Consider the following 14829-nt stretch of genomic DNA (forward strand, 5'->3'; position numbering starts at 1 on the left):
CAATTAATGATTGAACGTGCCATGAACATGTTATTTTAAATTTTTACAGACAAAAATAATCCTGCACAAATGTAATAAGCCCATACCATCAAGCATTTAAGCTCAGTTAAGGTTGATGCTGTTATGATATGTTTAATTACCGATTGGATCAACAAGTTTATTGAAATTTGTATAGATAAAAAAAAACCGTGCACAACTTTCAGTAAACTATACCATCAAACATTTGAGCTCGTGATGTTTATACTGTAATGATACGTACAGTTAATTACTGAACTCGTTATTAACGTCTTACTTGAAATTGAAACTGATTCGTCTCTTATTTCAATAAAACAGGGAGGAAAGGCTCATATGTATTAGCTGTTCTTATGATCATATCGTTAAAGCCTTTTCGGCACCTGGTTTATCTGTAGTTTTCATTCAACAGTCGCTCGCTCTAAGTATTTACAAAACTCGTGGTACAGTCAGATAAGAGCCTGTTCCAGGCGTTCAATTGATATCGCGCCATTCACTATATATCGCGCTTCCTTTTACTGACTGAATGCCCGGAACAGGCTATTAGAAATCACATGATTCAGCACTTCACTTTCAACGACAATTTTATTTTGATTCAAAAATTTCATTGGATTCAAATTTAGTATTTTCAAGCAAAATTAAAGCAACATTTCATTGCAAGTCCTGAGGCAAATTATTCATTTCCTTTCTCACTACTTCAGTGTGTTCATTATTTTAGTTTTATAATTTTTTGTCACCACATAGTACCATGCTAACGCTAGTGATTACACCTCTTTAGAAATCATTTTTCGCAAGCTTAGTTTTTGGTTAATTCAATCTATCGATTTCTTGAAATATGTTCACAACGCTTTGAATTAAAGCTACAAATGCATCAGAAATCATACATAATTTTATATTTTTACGTGGGGAAACATAAATCATTTGCTGGTTCCATCCAACGTCTTCAACTTTTCGGTATTCCCGATTAAAAAAGAAAACTCATTTTTCTTCTTGTCAATATTAGTTCCTCGAGGAAAGATTGCTCAAAAGGCCATTGGTGTTCGTTGCTCATCCAAGATCAATTATTCAACTTGGTTTTCATTCCCCTTCAATAAAGGTATAAGTTAGGACCACAGTTTTGAGGTTTTATCAGTGCGCTCTTGACCTTAGTTTGAGGAAAAACAGCAGAACTGTTTCAATGTTTTGGACGCAAGTATTTTAAGATAAAACCTTTTAAAGACAAACAGCTTTTACAAGTTTGGTGCATATTCGCTCCATGCAGGCCTGGGCATGTAAAGCATTGAACAATGTCTTTTCCAAGCCCTGCTGACTACGAGAAACAGAGCTGCCCCGGGAATGAAACTGAGTCAACGAATAGTTTGTTAACTTTTAAATAGTCCAACAATGGAAACAAATAAAATATTCCGATATCTATATAAATGATAAATAAACAAAAATAAACGACTAGATAAATACAAGGAAGAAATAAATTAGATGGAAAACGTCAGAGTGGAAGAATTAATACAAGAAAATAAAACCAGAAATGCAAAAGACAATTCCTAATATTTAAAACATTATCCTACTAATTTCAAAAGTGTTCAGTGAATGATTTCACTCATGATGCTTTCTTGTCGTTGTCTTCTTGAGTTTCCTTGCTAGCAGGATTCGTCGTTCCTTTTGGCATTTTAGAAGCAATTCTAAATAAAAGAAAAAAATGAAGTTCTTAGGCATTGCGCGCACTTCACCAACCCCACGTCAAATGTCATTTCCAGTTTCCGTCGATCGAATGCACTTGAGCGCTTCTCGGCCGTGTCAAAAAAACCAATAAAAGAAAGGAAAATATCTGTAAGAGCCAATAAGAACTCAAAGTAAAAACGATCAATGCCTAGAGCGCGAGAAAACGAAGAGGACCAAGTCTTGATTGATTCTAGTTTTGGATCTGATCGGTTGAAAAGGTGGCGCAATTTTCCTGGACCAATCAAAGAGCGAAGTAAACTGAAGCAACCTCGGACTACAATGAATTTCAAATTTCTCTAGCGTAAAATAGTTTTCTTTTATTTACGAGCTTGAAAAACAGAAATACAAAATACAATAAGTTGGAACAGTTTCAAAACTTGGAAAACTTGTTCATCGATACTTTTAGTTAGGAACTGTTTATGTGGCGGTACTCGCTGACTATTCAATGAAATAAAAATGAGCACGCTATCAATGAAGGGACAAACTATTTCTCGTTGACTCTGTCGCTCGAGTTTCGGGCAGAGCTTAAAATCATCACCCTTTTTCAATTTGCCTTAATTTTACGTACTTTCCTGTTGCGTCTTCTACAGCACTTTTGATTTTACCCAAGCACGAATTGATCTCCGTCTGAAAAAAATAGTATAAAATAAAAATAATTCATACTTCTCTCTCAGGACTGAAAAGATTCTTCATACCGCTAAAAAATTCCTTAATCTGGCAAGCGCCTAAATATAACTTAAGGCTAAAAACAAGGTCAAACTAGTTTTTTGGAATATATTTGACTCATCGGAATTTGAATTCAAACATTGTTTCTTTATGCCTGATATTGCAATTATGTAAAGAAACGAAATAAAGATTTCATCAATATTAAGTGATTATAATCTCTTGTCATAATATAGAAGCTGAATCATGAGTAGTCCCTCCTTTTTGGCGAAGTCTGTCGCGCAAGTAAATATATAACCGCACGTAAACGAATTTTGTTTTTTCTTTTGCAGCTTTTGTTTTTAATATTTATTTAACTCGCGCGACGGACTTCGCCGGAAAGGAGAGATTGCTCTCATTATAAACTGAAGTATGTAATTGGTACTTACTTCGTACATGTCGTAAATCTTTGGAATTGTAAAGGCTCCAATAAATGCTGCAAAACAAAACGATGTAAGTTACAGAAATTTTATTCGAGTTTTGGTGAGGTATGTGGGATTTTACTGATTCTGTTGTACTTCCTATTCTGATTGGTCTGATGAGCAGCTATGCACGTTTACCCAGAGTTTTTCTTTTTCACCTTATGCCCTGATTGGCCATTGGTATTGCTCTTGCTCTGGTTTCATGATACTTAATCAAAATACGCTCCACAACATGAAAGTCCCTCGGGAATGAAAATGCTGGCCCTTGTCTAGCTTGCAAGCAGGCATCTGTTATAAGCAGTTCGGTAAAACCCTTTGTTTTGGCCCTCGGGAAAATATGAGGGCAAGAGGTCTGCAAGTGGTCTAACGCTAATCAATAATGCACGACTTCCCGCAAACCTCTCACTGACTCATCTCAAGTCTTCCGCGAGAGGAGAAACGCGCGTCCTGCAGCGCTAATAATAAGGACCTGGTAGAGAACTAATTCTTGTCAAGCTTTCATACTCAAACCTTCGTAGTTGGCAATCTTACAATAAGTGAGTTGTATACTGTCTTCATATTTTTCCCAGGAAGGATTTCAGTCAACCTAACAGGGAGAAATTAAGTCTTTGAACTTACCCATGAATGTCAAAGTAATTCCACTGAACCACTGAGCCACGTAAGAGAGAACATACAAGGCTACTAGCAGCTGAGAAATTGAAAGAAAAAAATTTGTCATTTTACATTCAGCTTATTCCAAGGGAGTCATACGTCAACTACCAACAGTGAACTTTGAACTGAACTCCATATTAGCTTGCCCTGAATGATCAACCTCAAGCAATCCTTAAGTCAAGTGAAATACAAATTTCCACAGTAATTGCATCTGTGTGAAAGAGTACACGCACATGCGTGTAAAGGATGACAAAAGATGAATTGAAATACACGCATTTGCGTATAAACCATTGCAGACGTGTAATTTTTCTACTGCACACGCGTAACTAAACGCACCGGAAGCGCGTGTAATCCCTACGAATTACACGCGCTTCACACTTTTGTATGTGCTGCAGTACAGGTGAGCGGTACTGTCCGTACAAGCTAAATACCAAAAAAAATCTAGAAAATATTTAACAAAAACCTCTACTTGTGCACTATAGAGCAACTTTTAACTAATCGAGTATCGACAGTAGTCTGCAAATTCTCAAACAATCAAATGCAAAGCCAAACCCAACCGCGTTCTCGTCACTCGAGTTTTCCCGCGCTCGAAGCAGTTTCCTAAAATGCACGCGGGCCCTCTCATAAGCGCTGCAGAACGCGCGCGTTTCTCCGCCCGCTAACAATGCTAGTACCAGACCCCTTGTAGACCACTTACCGCCTTTCTCGCGGGCTAAGAAACTCTTGTGTAAATGCTTGGGCAGTTTTCCCGTTTTCCTTTCTAATAATAATCATATTTCTGCTCTGATCGGCTAGCATACTGTATATTGTCTTGCATGACAGTGAACAGATTGAGGTGCTATCAGAACTAGAGGTTATGTTCGGAATGGCTATCATCACTCCTATTTTTTTTGTCTCAAGACTCTCAACCGAAACTCGTTCTACAAATATGAATACAAACCTTCAGTGAAGCTGGCAGATCATCCACTAGAAAGAGTTCTCTTAGCTTTGTCGTCATGGCCACAGCAAACCCAGAAACTTTCTCACCGACAAGATCCGCCTTATAAGGAGAAATTTGGAAAAAGAGAATTAACTTTATGATTCTGAAATTTAGTGACTTTGCAATCTCCACCCTCTCCAAGCAACTGCGTTCCTTCTTACTAACACTTTCTACCCTAATATTGGAATTCATCTTCTTCTCACTGTTCTCCTTACATTTCCTTTGCTACTGACAAGGAGAATTTGCTTGACAATCAGGGGCTTCTTAAGTTGGTTATCATTTCCTTTATTCTCATGGCCTTAATGTGTGATTCACAGGTGATATTGTAAGGAGAAATTCGAAGCAAATCAATCCTAATCGGTCAGCCTTCAGACGTAACATTAGTTTGATTTCTTAAGATGTAATACTTTATCCAGCACATTGTGTCAGGTGTACTTGCCTTATCTTTGGAAACTTCTATGTCCCTAGATAAATACGCCCTAAGATGGAAAATTGGCGTAGAAGCTTAGGATTAAAATTTTTGTCTTGCTAATGCTTTCATGATAATTATAATTATATTTAATGAAGGAACCCAACTCGCCAATGTGGTTCTCAGTGAAGCATTGAGTACTTTATCTCGGAAAATGGTATGTTCACTGTTTGCACACACTCTGAAGCTAAGGGTAGGAATTGGGAAGCGTTTTAATCAGACGCGACTTCTCTCGTGCCTAAATATATAATTTGCAGGCATAACAGGCTGCAAAGGTACAAGCGCACGTGCGAACGTTTCATAGGCAAAGAGTTATAAAAAACTATACAAGCAAGCAAGTCGCAATGTTTGAAATACGTATAACTTTTTTTGATAATCCTCAAAACATTAGGGTTAATCAGTTGGAAGTCCGTATTTAGATAAGATTTGTCTGCGAAAATTCTCGCGTTTTTCTTTTCCCTACTTTTCTTTGCTTTTACAGATTTCTATGAACGTTTCAAGTTTTTCTTTTCGCATAGCTTTCGTGACAGCAAAAATGTTCTTCTGTTAAATTTGGCGCGGGAAAGTAACACATGGTCGCCCAAAATTTACCTCCTTGCGCATGCAATCACGTGTTCCCAGCTCTTATTCTCTACCAGCTATAGCATTACAGACTAAACACAATTGCTTACTTGAAAGGATGCTCAAATTCACTTCTGAGAAATGCAGATCTTGCAGTCATCAGCAATCGCAAGGCGAGCATGGGAGCGAGGCAAACCAGTGCTATGTTGGTAAGAACGCTGACCACACTGAACTGTGTCATGCAGATCAGGAGGACAAACCCGCTGACAAATACAATTGCAGTCACTTTGACATCTCGCCATAATAAAATGTCCTTTACATCCATAGCCGGCTTGGGGGAACTAAAATGAACATCATAAAAAAGCGTTTTTAGTGCTAAAATTACCGATTCAAAGTATAGCAACCAACTCCTTTGACATTAGGAAATTACAAAAGATATTTGATAATAGTATGTGAATACAAACTCCAAATGATTATGTTGAATAAGGAACTAGCCATTATTTAACGACGGAAAGGGGAGGGGGGAGTGGGTCAAAGGATTTTGGTTGTGTCATGTAAAATTTACCTGATCCCCCCATGAGGCTCTGTAATATTCTCAAGATCACCCCCGACTGTCAGGGACACGAAAGGAAATGCTTTGTGTTCCAAATTGGAAAATGTTCATTAAAATGAACGCTTCGTCCCATTTCAATGCAGTGGTTGCAATTTTAAACAAAATTTAAACAGCAACTAGTGTTGACAACCGTGTCATACGAAGGTATGCATTAAAAAGGGTGGTCCCCCTGTGAATCATACAGTGAATCATACAGCGCATCATATAAACGCCGTGTTCATTACAACCGCTCTTTCGGCTTAGCTCTATGACCCCTGAGAGTGACAAGCTTTTAATTTAATTTCTCCTTACAATCTCACCGCTGAACCAAACGCAAAAGTCATGAGAATTAAAGTGGTGATCATCATCTTAAGAAGCTCTTGATTGTTAAACAAATTCTCCTCTTCAGCACCATAGGAAATGCATAAAGAACAGTATGGAGAATAAGCATACTGATGTTAAGGTGTGAAGCGCTAAGACACTCTAACATGTTAACGTAGACTCCATTATAACCACTCTGAAGGCTTTCATAACACTTGAGCACATCAGACAAACATATGCGGGTGTTACTCAATATATTCAAATTAGTCTATGTGTAAGTTAGATCATTTTCAAGGCAGAGCCGGCCAAATTGTTTCATTTAGTTGAGTCGAACTCATTATCGACAAATTTTGCCATTGTCTAAGAAAAAATACAGTGCCTATCCCTCCTTAAAGACAGATAATAAACTGAAAGTTTTGCAATTTGAAAACAACTGTTCCTCTCAATTTAGTAATTTTTCCGTCTTTTGAAGGGTCTATCACTGACAGAATTTGCATTTTAATTCAAGGGAAAAAAGAGCAAATATCTACACCGATTTAGTGTTTCATACCTTGATAACTTATTTCGACTACAGCAACTACAGACTGATTCCGTGTGAAAAATTTGTTTCTTCCACAACAAAGCAAAGATATTTCCATTCAATACTTAATTAAGTAACCAAATGTTTTCATGTTTCAGCGTGCGGGCGAGACAACACACTCAGCCTAAGTACTTGATAGAAATACACAACGCAAAAAATCTGGGCGTCAACTGGCCTGGATGTTCCTAAATATGTTTGTTCCGTTTTCAAATTTTTCCATGCATTTCGATGTAATGAAATATATTCACGTTACTTCGTGAACCCCATAAAATATTAAAAAAAAATTTATATCGAATACTCATCGAGATGGTAATATCAGACTTCGTATTATGCAAAACTTTACACCAAACGATAAACTACATCATAACCGAAATTTAGAGGGGCAAATTATTTTGCTGAGAACTTGAAGTTATGTCGGAGTCATTTGAAAATTTCGTTTACGGTAAAAAAGAGAAAAACTTGAAGATCATTCCAAACGAAATTCATCGTAAGTCAGCCTTCGTTTTGATCACCGATCACACCCAAGTAAAACTTCATATGACATTTACATCGATTTCGAAGACTGCACTGTGAACTTCTGTAGGCAAAACACGCTTTATTTTAGTGTTTCTCCGAAGAACTGCACAGTCTTGAATCGATGATAACGCCAGATATTCTCAAGGAGAGGAATTGCTACTGAGAATCGATCGAATTTCCATAGAATTACGATGTAAATGATCAAGGACTTTGGTAGAAATCAACCGAAATTAATCGCAGAAAAAACAAAGCTTCCCACGATTACAATAGCGTGATCTGCAATATTCCTCGCATCAAAAGTGTTTCTCTGTAAAATTCTCAACACACAGAAACTAAAAATTACAGATCCTTACCTCAAATCCAGTTGGCACAATCTCGAATTATCCTCGCTGTTGGGATCGTGTTTGTATTTCGGCTACAATATGGAAATCCAATCTTTGCAGCTGTCATCTGGATCATTAAATATTCACTGCCCTCTCAGCTTCCGCTAGTTCACAGATAAGATCACAACCGAACAATCGCTAAGCAATATTGATATGCTGTAATCTAAAATAATCTATTTTGGACAGTGAAAGAAAACTGATGACACGTTAAAAGGGAACACAATAGGAAATTTAAAAAAGATATGTAAAAGACAACTTAAAATGCCTTAACCTGCCCTTCCTTCAAATAAGGAACGATAAAAAGGGTTTTTTGACAAGTAACTGAAACAATTATATAATACACCGCTTTTAATACTGAAAAAGTTTATTTTTAAATGATGTAAGTAAAGGTAAACACAGATTGGGTTAATTAGAGTACAATTTGAGCTTTTTTGCTATCAAAATAACATAGGATTGAAAAGTCACAACAAACGATGGCAGAAATGACCAGAGGTAATTCAGAGCGTTATGACAAAAATCATCCATACCACATGTCAAAATGTCAAAATGTCAAAATGTCAAAATGTCAAAATGTATCATTTATTCTCCAGATTACTTTTTGAAATTATTTCTTTTTTTCTACTTCTAATGTAGTACTTTTACTACACTTTCCTCGGCAATCTCGTTCAAACCAGAGATTTTCCCCTTCATTTTGCAATTGTTTGATGGGAAAGAAACAATACATTTCATTCGATGGTTTAAAATAAAATGCAATCAGATATTTTGCGAGTTGTTTAGTATTTTTCCAAGCCCCGTAGGGACAAGGGAAAAAAGACGAGAAATAAGTAAAATTTTCGCTTGTATTGCATGTAATAACATCGGATAAGGAATTTATCATTCCCCTATCATTTCATTGCCTAGAATTTTAACTTTCATGGTAAATTTTTTATCGATCCGCTTAAAAATTCTTATCCCAAAAGTCAAGGCTAAAAAGATATTAAAACTCAGAGTTTGGATTGTTCAGCGCTGCCATTACGTTCCGCTGCTATCCTTCCGTATTTTTGCCCTGTTCTAGAGAGTGGTACAGTTGTATATTATGTATGTACCAGTGCCCTGGTTTGGTAAAATGGTGTAATAGTGGAATTATAAAGAGTTACACGCGCAAGAGAGAGCAGAAACGTGGGGGAACTAACTCACTCACGCGCGGTTGAATTAAGGGAGTGCCACAACAGCTATGCACCGTATTTATAAGACATCAAGGCAGCCAAAACAATAAGATGTAGTAATTACTTCCGTGGGATGTGGATGTGAATATGGCTACGAAGTGATCATTGATCATATGATAAAATTTGATGTTGAGCAAAAGTAAGCACCATGCGCCAAGCCCGCGCTCCCCCCCCCCCCCTCAAAAAATTTTTTTTCTTTTCATTATTCACCCCCTACACTTATGACACTTTTTTAGCAAAAAGGACGAGGACAACAAATGCTCTGTCACCGACATGCCTAGTGGCGGCTTTGAGATTCCTTGAAAGCGGCGAAAAACTTTTCCATGAAATGCGATCCGAAATGAACCAAATAGCACAGAAGCGTGTTTAAATTTTTAAATTTTGCGCGGAAGGATGCCTCCGGACCTCCCTTCGGCCTTGTATCAGAATAAACCACAATCTCATCTGCCATAGGGCCTCTTCTCTTCAAAATTCGTTTCTCCAGGCCCACCTATAGATGATATCCTTCGAGCCCCTGTTACATCCAGTCGTCCCGTATGAAGAGAGAGCCGTTATCAAAGCCAAAAAAGCTTCGAGTTCCACAATAACGTCCTCAATCTACACGTTCTGTTGCAATGCCTCAATAAGTTCGCCGCATTTTGTCTTGACAAATTTTTCTAAGACTGTGCAACAGTTGTCACATGACTTGGTATACGATGCGCATGCGCAACCTCTGATTGGCAGTTTGTTATATCCCCAACAACTGTTCAGCTCGTTAGCGATCTCCAGGGCTCGGCCTTTCTCTTTCAAAAACTGTTCCCTCAGTTGCCTAATTTCACGGGCATGCTGTTCCTTAAGCCAGCGAAGATGATTATTTAAGAGGCAAACTAGATTCTCCGCTTCTATGTTGTCGAAATTTGGACAGTTCTTGAGCTCTTGAAAGTTCATTCTTGCGAGGGAGGCCAAGCACTTTTCAAGCAGCCGCTTCAGCGAGAATTCCTGCGCCAGGATCACCAGCTCAACCGAGCTTTGTTTCTGTAAGAGACGCTCCTCGCAGCGAGAAGTTAGTTTACTTATCTGGTATTCTCGGGACAACTCCAAAAGGCTTCTTACATCGTGCTGATCTGAAATAATGTATTTAATATACAAAGTTGACTTTACGAAAAAGCTTCTCCGACTATAACCTGTGAGTTTCTTAGATACTCTTCATGATGGCCAATTTACATTATCAACTCAGTTGATACAACTAAGTTATCTTGTTATACCCTCCCACCGACGCAGCACCATAGTTTCTTTAATGACTTACTCCTTCACTCAGCTATAGAGAAATGTCTACTGTTACGGAAAAATTGAAAAAAAACCTTTAACTGGGGGAGGGGGGGAGGAAGAAGTCTTAAAAACACTTGCTGTGGGGGTCCACGGCCATGTCCCCCTAAAAGACCTACAGTACACATCATTTGCTTGAAAATGGAAGGGTCAGTCCTTTCACCCTCTTCTCTTCACTTCTTCCCTTGATATAAGCCTCCCATCCCCCCTTCCCTTCTTCCCTTGACACAAGCCTCCCACCCCCCCTTCCCTTCTTCCCTTGACATAAGCCTCCCATCCCCCCTTCCCTTCTTCCCTTGACATAAGCCTCCCATCCCCCTTCCCTTCTTCCCTTGACATGAGCCTCCCATCCCCCTTCCCTTCTTCCCTTGACATAAGCCTCCCATCCCCCTTACCTTCTTCCCTTGACATAAGCCTCCCATCCCCCTTCCCTTCTTCCCTTGACATGAGCCTCCCATCCCCCTTCCCTTCTTCCCTTGACATAAGCCTCCCATCCCCCTTCCCTTCTTCCCTTGACATGAGCCTCCCATCCCCCTTCCCTTCTTCCCTTGACATAAGCCTCCCATCCCCCCTTCCCTTCTTCCCTTGACACAAGCCTCCCATCCCCCCTTCTCTTCTTCCCTTGATATAAGCCTCCCATCCCCCCTTCCCTTCTTCCCTTGACACAAGCCTCCCATCCCCCCTTCCTTTCTTCCCTTGACATAAGCCTCCCATCCCCTCCTCCCTTGACAAAAGCCCCCCCCCCTCTTTCCCTCTTTCTTTGACATAACCCTCATAATAGCAACGCCTTTTCACTCTACCGAGTAGCTAATGGTAAACATATAGGTTTTGCCATCTTAAGGTTTTCATTCAGAGCTAGTAGGCCCTGGCTGTCACACCATTTTGCAACGGGTACTTTGTAAATATGTGGCTAAAGATAGAAAACAAACTTGTTTGAAGTGATTCTGTCGAGCTAAGAAAAAGTTAACTCAAAGATGTAGCTTTGAGAACACTGGAAATCACATCTTGGACAGTTTCAAATTTCACATTTCTCCAGGAAAGCATGCCCCCAGAAACATTTGAAATTAACCTCACAATGCAAGAATAATTAAATTCAGCTGCCTACTTAGTTCAGATCATGCACCAATTACATCTCCTAATTACAATCTCCTAAATATTTATTTAAATTTATTCTGGTGATTTTTTTTGATACCTTATGTCTCCCTGTAAAAGGTAAAATTTGGTGAAATAAAGCTATTGAGGAATGTTTGCTCAGAGGATTTTTAGCTCATTTTCCTACACCTTTTGTCAGACAGTGATTCACAGACTGTAAGCAGCTACAAATTGTAGCTTATTTTGGCAGTCTTGATACACTTTCAGGACTGTTACCTTTAGGGAAGTGGCTGTTGAAGAGGGTTTAAAACAAGAGTGAACGTGGATTTTTCACCTTTACCCAAAAAAGTGTTTTTCACATAGAGGTTATTACAAAAGTAATCATTACAAGGGTCTAATGACCCTGGTTTAAATAATTATAAACATGTGCAATTTCATCATCACATCATCATGCATCACAGAAAATTTCAATTTAAGCCCTAGGAACTACCTTGCCATATCATAATGCAATTTAAGATGGGTATAGAGTAATACTAATTGATGCTTTTCAAAAAAGAATGAAGGAACACATTCAAAATTAAATTTGTGCAATTAAATTTCATCAAAATATTCTGAAAATAAGAGAAAACTAAGAAGGGCTTACCAGAAATCTGCAGAGGGAATGGATATATCATACACAGTAATTCATAAATTTTTTCTGCCTTCTTCCCTGGGAGGGGAATTTCAGTTGATGTGGCTTCTTTAAAGCCCGACTGGAACATTGTGTTGAACACAGGTGAGCTGATAGCCAGAATGGATCTGTGCACATGAAACCGCTTGTCCTCTACCACCAATACAGCATCACTAAAATTCCAAGGCTCAGAAAACTTTGGCAGCTGATCTCCAGTGTTAAACAGGTCCATACCTGATGATGAGCACATCAATAGTTATGTGGTTAGACAATTCAATGCCAATTGGCCAATCCAGCTAAAACTTATCCAGTTTTTCATGCCATGAGCCAATTAGGAATATTAGGCCACTTGGAAATCATAAGCTTGTCTACCCATTAACCCTATCACCTTTTAACCCCTAAGAGTGACCAGCATCTAATTTCTCCTTACAACATCACCACTGAATCACACATTAACATCATGTGGGAATTAAGGAAATGATCCCCAACTAAAGAAACTCTTGATTGTTGGAAAAATTCTCCTTGTCAGTGCCTTAGTAAATGTACGGAGAACCGTATGGAGAATATGAATACTGATGTTAGGGTGTAAAAGGTTAACTACTGTGAGTGACCAAGACCAAATTTTTCCATACAATATCAAGCAATATCAAGAAAGGACTATGCTATTCCTCTTTCTTACGTCATAGCTGAATGAGGAAGGGCAAGAAAGCTATTTGACACACTTAGGTTTTGAAACTACTGAGTTTCAAAACACTTCGAAACTCTTTACAGTGGCCAATTCATGTCATCAACTCAGTTGATAATACTAAATTACCCTGTTATACTCTTTCACTAATGCAGCACCACAGTTTCTTAATAAATTTGCCCCCTTTTTTCAAAACTACTCCTTCATTTGGGAACACATTCATATGTTAGGACCTGGAAAAATGTTTTCAGCATAATGAACAATAAGTGTGGTGTAGAAAATTTGGCACTTTGAAGCTTGGAATTTTATTATTTCCACTACTGGCTAAACTACAGAATACAGAGCTTCTTTTAACCATCTACGAAACGAGCCCGCTCATTTAGCTCATTTGCTCCTTTGTTGACCTTAGTGACCAAGACAGAATTTCTCCTTACATTATCAGTACAATATCAAGCAGAATAGTAATGAAAATAAAGAAAAATATCAATTAGGGGATTATTGGTTGATCCAATTCCAAATTCTCCAAACTAACATCACATAAATTGCATGGCAGACAGTAAGGAGAATTACTCATGAAATCTGGGGAGTTAAAGGTTAACAGAAAAGACCACTGCCGAGCCAAATGAACCAAACAAGCCACTAAATATATAGACCTAAGACCTAATCTGCATATAATTATTCCTCATTCTCTCATTTATTGCTGAGCCAAATGAGCCACTAAACATATTGAACTAAGATTTGATGGGCATATAGATTATTCCTAGTTTCTCATCCACTGCCTAGCCAAATGAGCCAAACAAGCCGCTAGATACATGTAGATGCTCCTTCAAAAGTGACTCTGTATTGTGTAGTTGCTCCCCATCATTTTAAATCAACAAAGTTGATGACATTAAGTTACCCCATTATTTTAATTTAATTCACTCTAAACAGAAGTCTCACCCAATACTCGGGTAGTAAGAGGTCTGAAATTTGAAAATAAACTGACGGGAAAATAATATATGTACATAGCTCATCTCCCTGCAAAGTTTGAGAATATAATCACAGCTGAAACTGGGCCTGAAAAATTGAGTTTACTTTGATTTCCAAGATGGCGATTACGACACCTAGTTTTGAGACACTGAGCCTCGATGAGAATAGGAAAATACTGTTGTTAACATTCCTTTGCGCGTAGCTGTTTATAACCCTTTAAAACCCAATCTTTTGGCATGGAAATAATGAAAAATACGCCATGTGCTTCCAGGTGCCTTTGAAAAACGAGTGTTGCAAATATGTTTGTCACTACTGAAGTAAACATTGGTTTAAAGACAACTGATTCCGTTTAAGATTAAGTATCTTTAAACGATGAACAGCTACTTTATAACACTCTACGTGGAAGAGAAAAAATTATTTCCTCATACCTTGGAAAGTCAAATTTGAGGCTGTTGACGGTAAAAGTTTTACCGGTTTAAAATTAAGTCAGCACTCATCAGCCAAAACAAAATTTTCGTGGTGTAAACATAATCGAAATTTCTTACGGCAGAATAGGTCCGTAAGGCGTACGAGGGTGCGTTGGTAAAGAAGAAGATCGGTATTTAACTTATATATAACATAGGTATCACGCCTAAAAGAAAAGAAAAGTACAAATGGTGATTCAGTGAGAAATCTTTGGTGGGTAGACGACAAATTTTAGAAGCATGCGAATAAAGAATTACATGCTTCTGCTTACCGGTAAATGTATCGGTATTTATAGAATATATGAAAACGTTCAGATGGAATTTTTACCTGTGCGCGTGAAAAGCATTAGAGTTACCATTACTATTTCAATACCAGAACCTAAAAATGCTGAAATTCTAATAATTGAAGGTAAGAAAAGTAAAGCATACAATTTCAATTTCCTTTGCTGATCAGGCGTGAAACGAAAAAAATGACGGTTTGTCGTCGTAAGTGGGACAGTCTGAGCCTTAGTTGGGAATTATAAATTTTCACTTC

At 38.2% G+C, this 14829-nt stretch overlaps 2 protein-coding genes across 3 annotated transcripts; both read right to left on the reverse strand.

Annotated features, from left to right (window-relative positions):
• Positions 1 to 217: 217 nt before the first annotated feature.
• On the reverse strand, positions 218 to 8009 carry LOC131778824 (reticulon-1-A). The gene is made up of 8 exons (XM_059095296.2): positions 7875 to 8009; positions 5623 to 5853; positions 4922 to 4961; positions 4444 to 4542; positions 3471 to 3540; positions 2820 to 2866; positions 2297 to 2355; positions 218 to 1688 (listed from the first exon to the last, which is right to left on the reverse strand). The coding sequence occupies exons 2-8, from the start codon at positions 5835 to 5837 to the stop codon at positions 1607 to 1609; spliced, it is 612 nt and encodes a 203-aa protein (XP_058951279.2). The 5' UTR covers positions 5838 to 5853; positions 7875 to 8009; the 3' UTR covers positions 218 to 1606.
• A 263-nt stretch (positions 8010 to 8272) lies between these two features.
• On the reverse strand, positions 8273 to 14305 carry LOC131778833 (BTB and MATH domain-containing protein 38). 2 transcript variants are annotated; one of them, XM_059095313.2, is made up of 3 exons: positions 14259 to 14305; positions 12150 to 12410; positions 8273 to 10212 (listed from the first exon to the last, which is right to left on the reverse strand). In XM_059095313.2, the coding sequence occupies exons 2-3, from the start codon at positions 12406 to 12408 to the stop codon at positions 9707 to 9709; spliced, it is 765 nt and encodes a 254-aa protein (XP_058951296.2). In that variant the 5' UTR covers positions 12409 to 12410; positions 14259 to 14305; the 3' UTR covers positions 8273 to 9706. The 2 variants fall into 2 exon arrangements, with proteins under 2 accessions (XP_058951296.2, XP_058951289.2); XM_059095306.2 differs by lacking the exon at positions 14259 to 14305 and having other exon boundaries at positions 12150 to 12426.
• Positions 14306 to 14829: the final 524 nt, after the last annotated feature.

This window comes from Pocillopora verrucosa, chromosome 12 (assembly GCF_036669915.1).
Source record: "Pocillopora verrucosa isolate sample1 chromosome 12, ASM3666991v2, whole genome shotgun sequence".
In the NCBI taxonomy this organism is placed as follows: domain Eukaryota; kingdom Metazoa; phylum Cnidaria; class Anthozoa; order Scleractinia; family Pocilloporidae; genus Pocillopora; species Pocillopora verrucosa.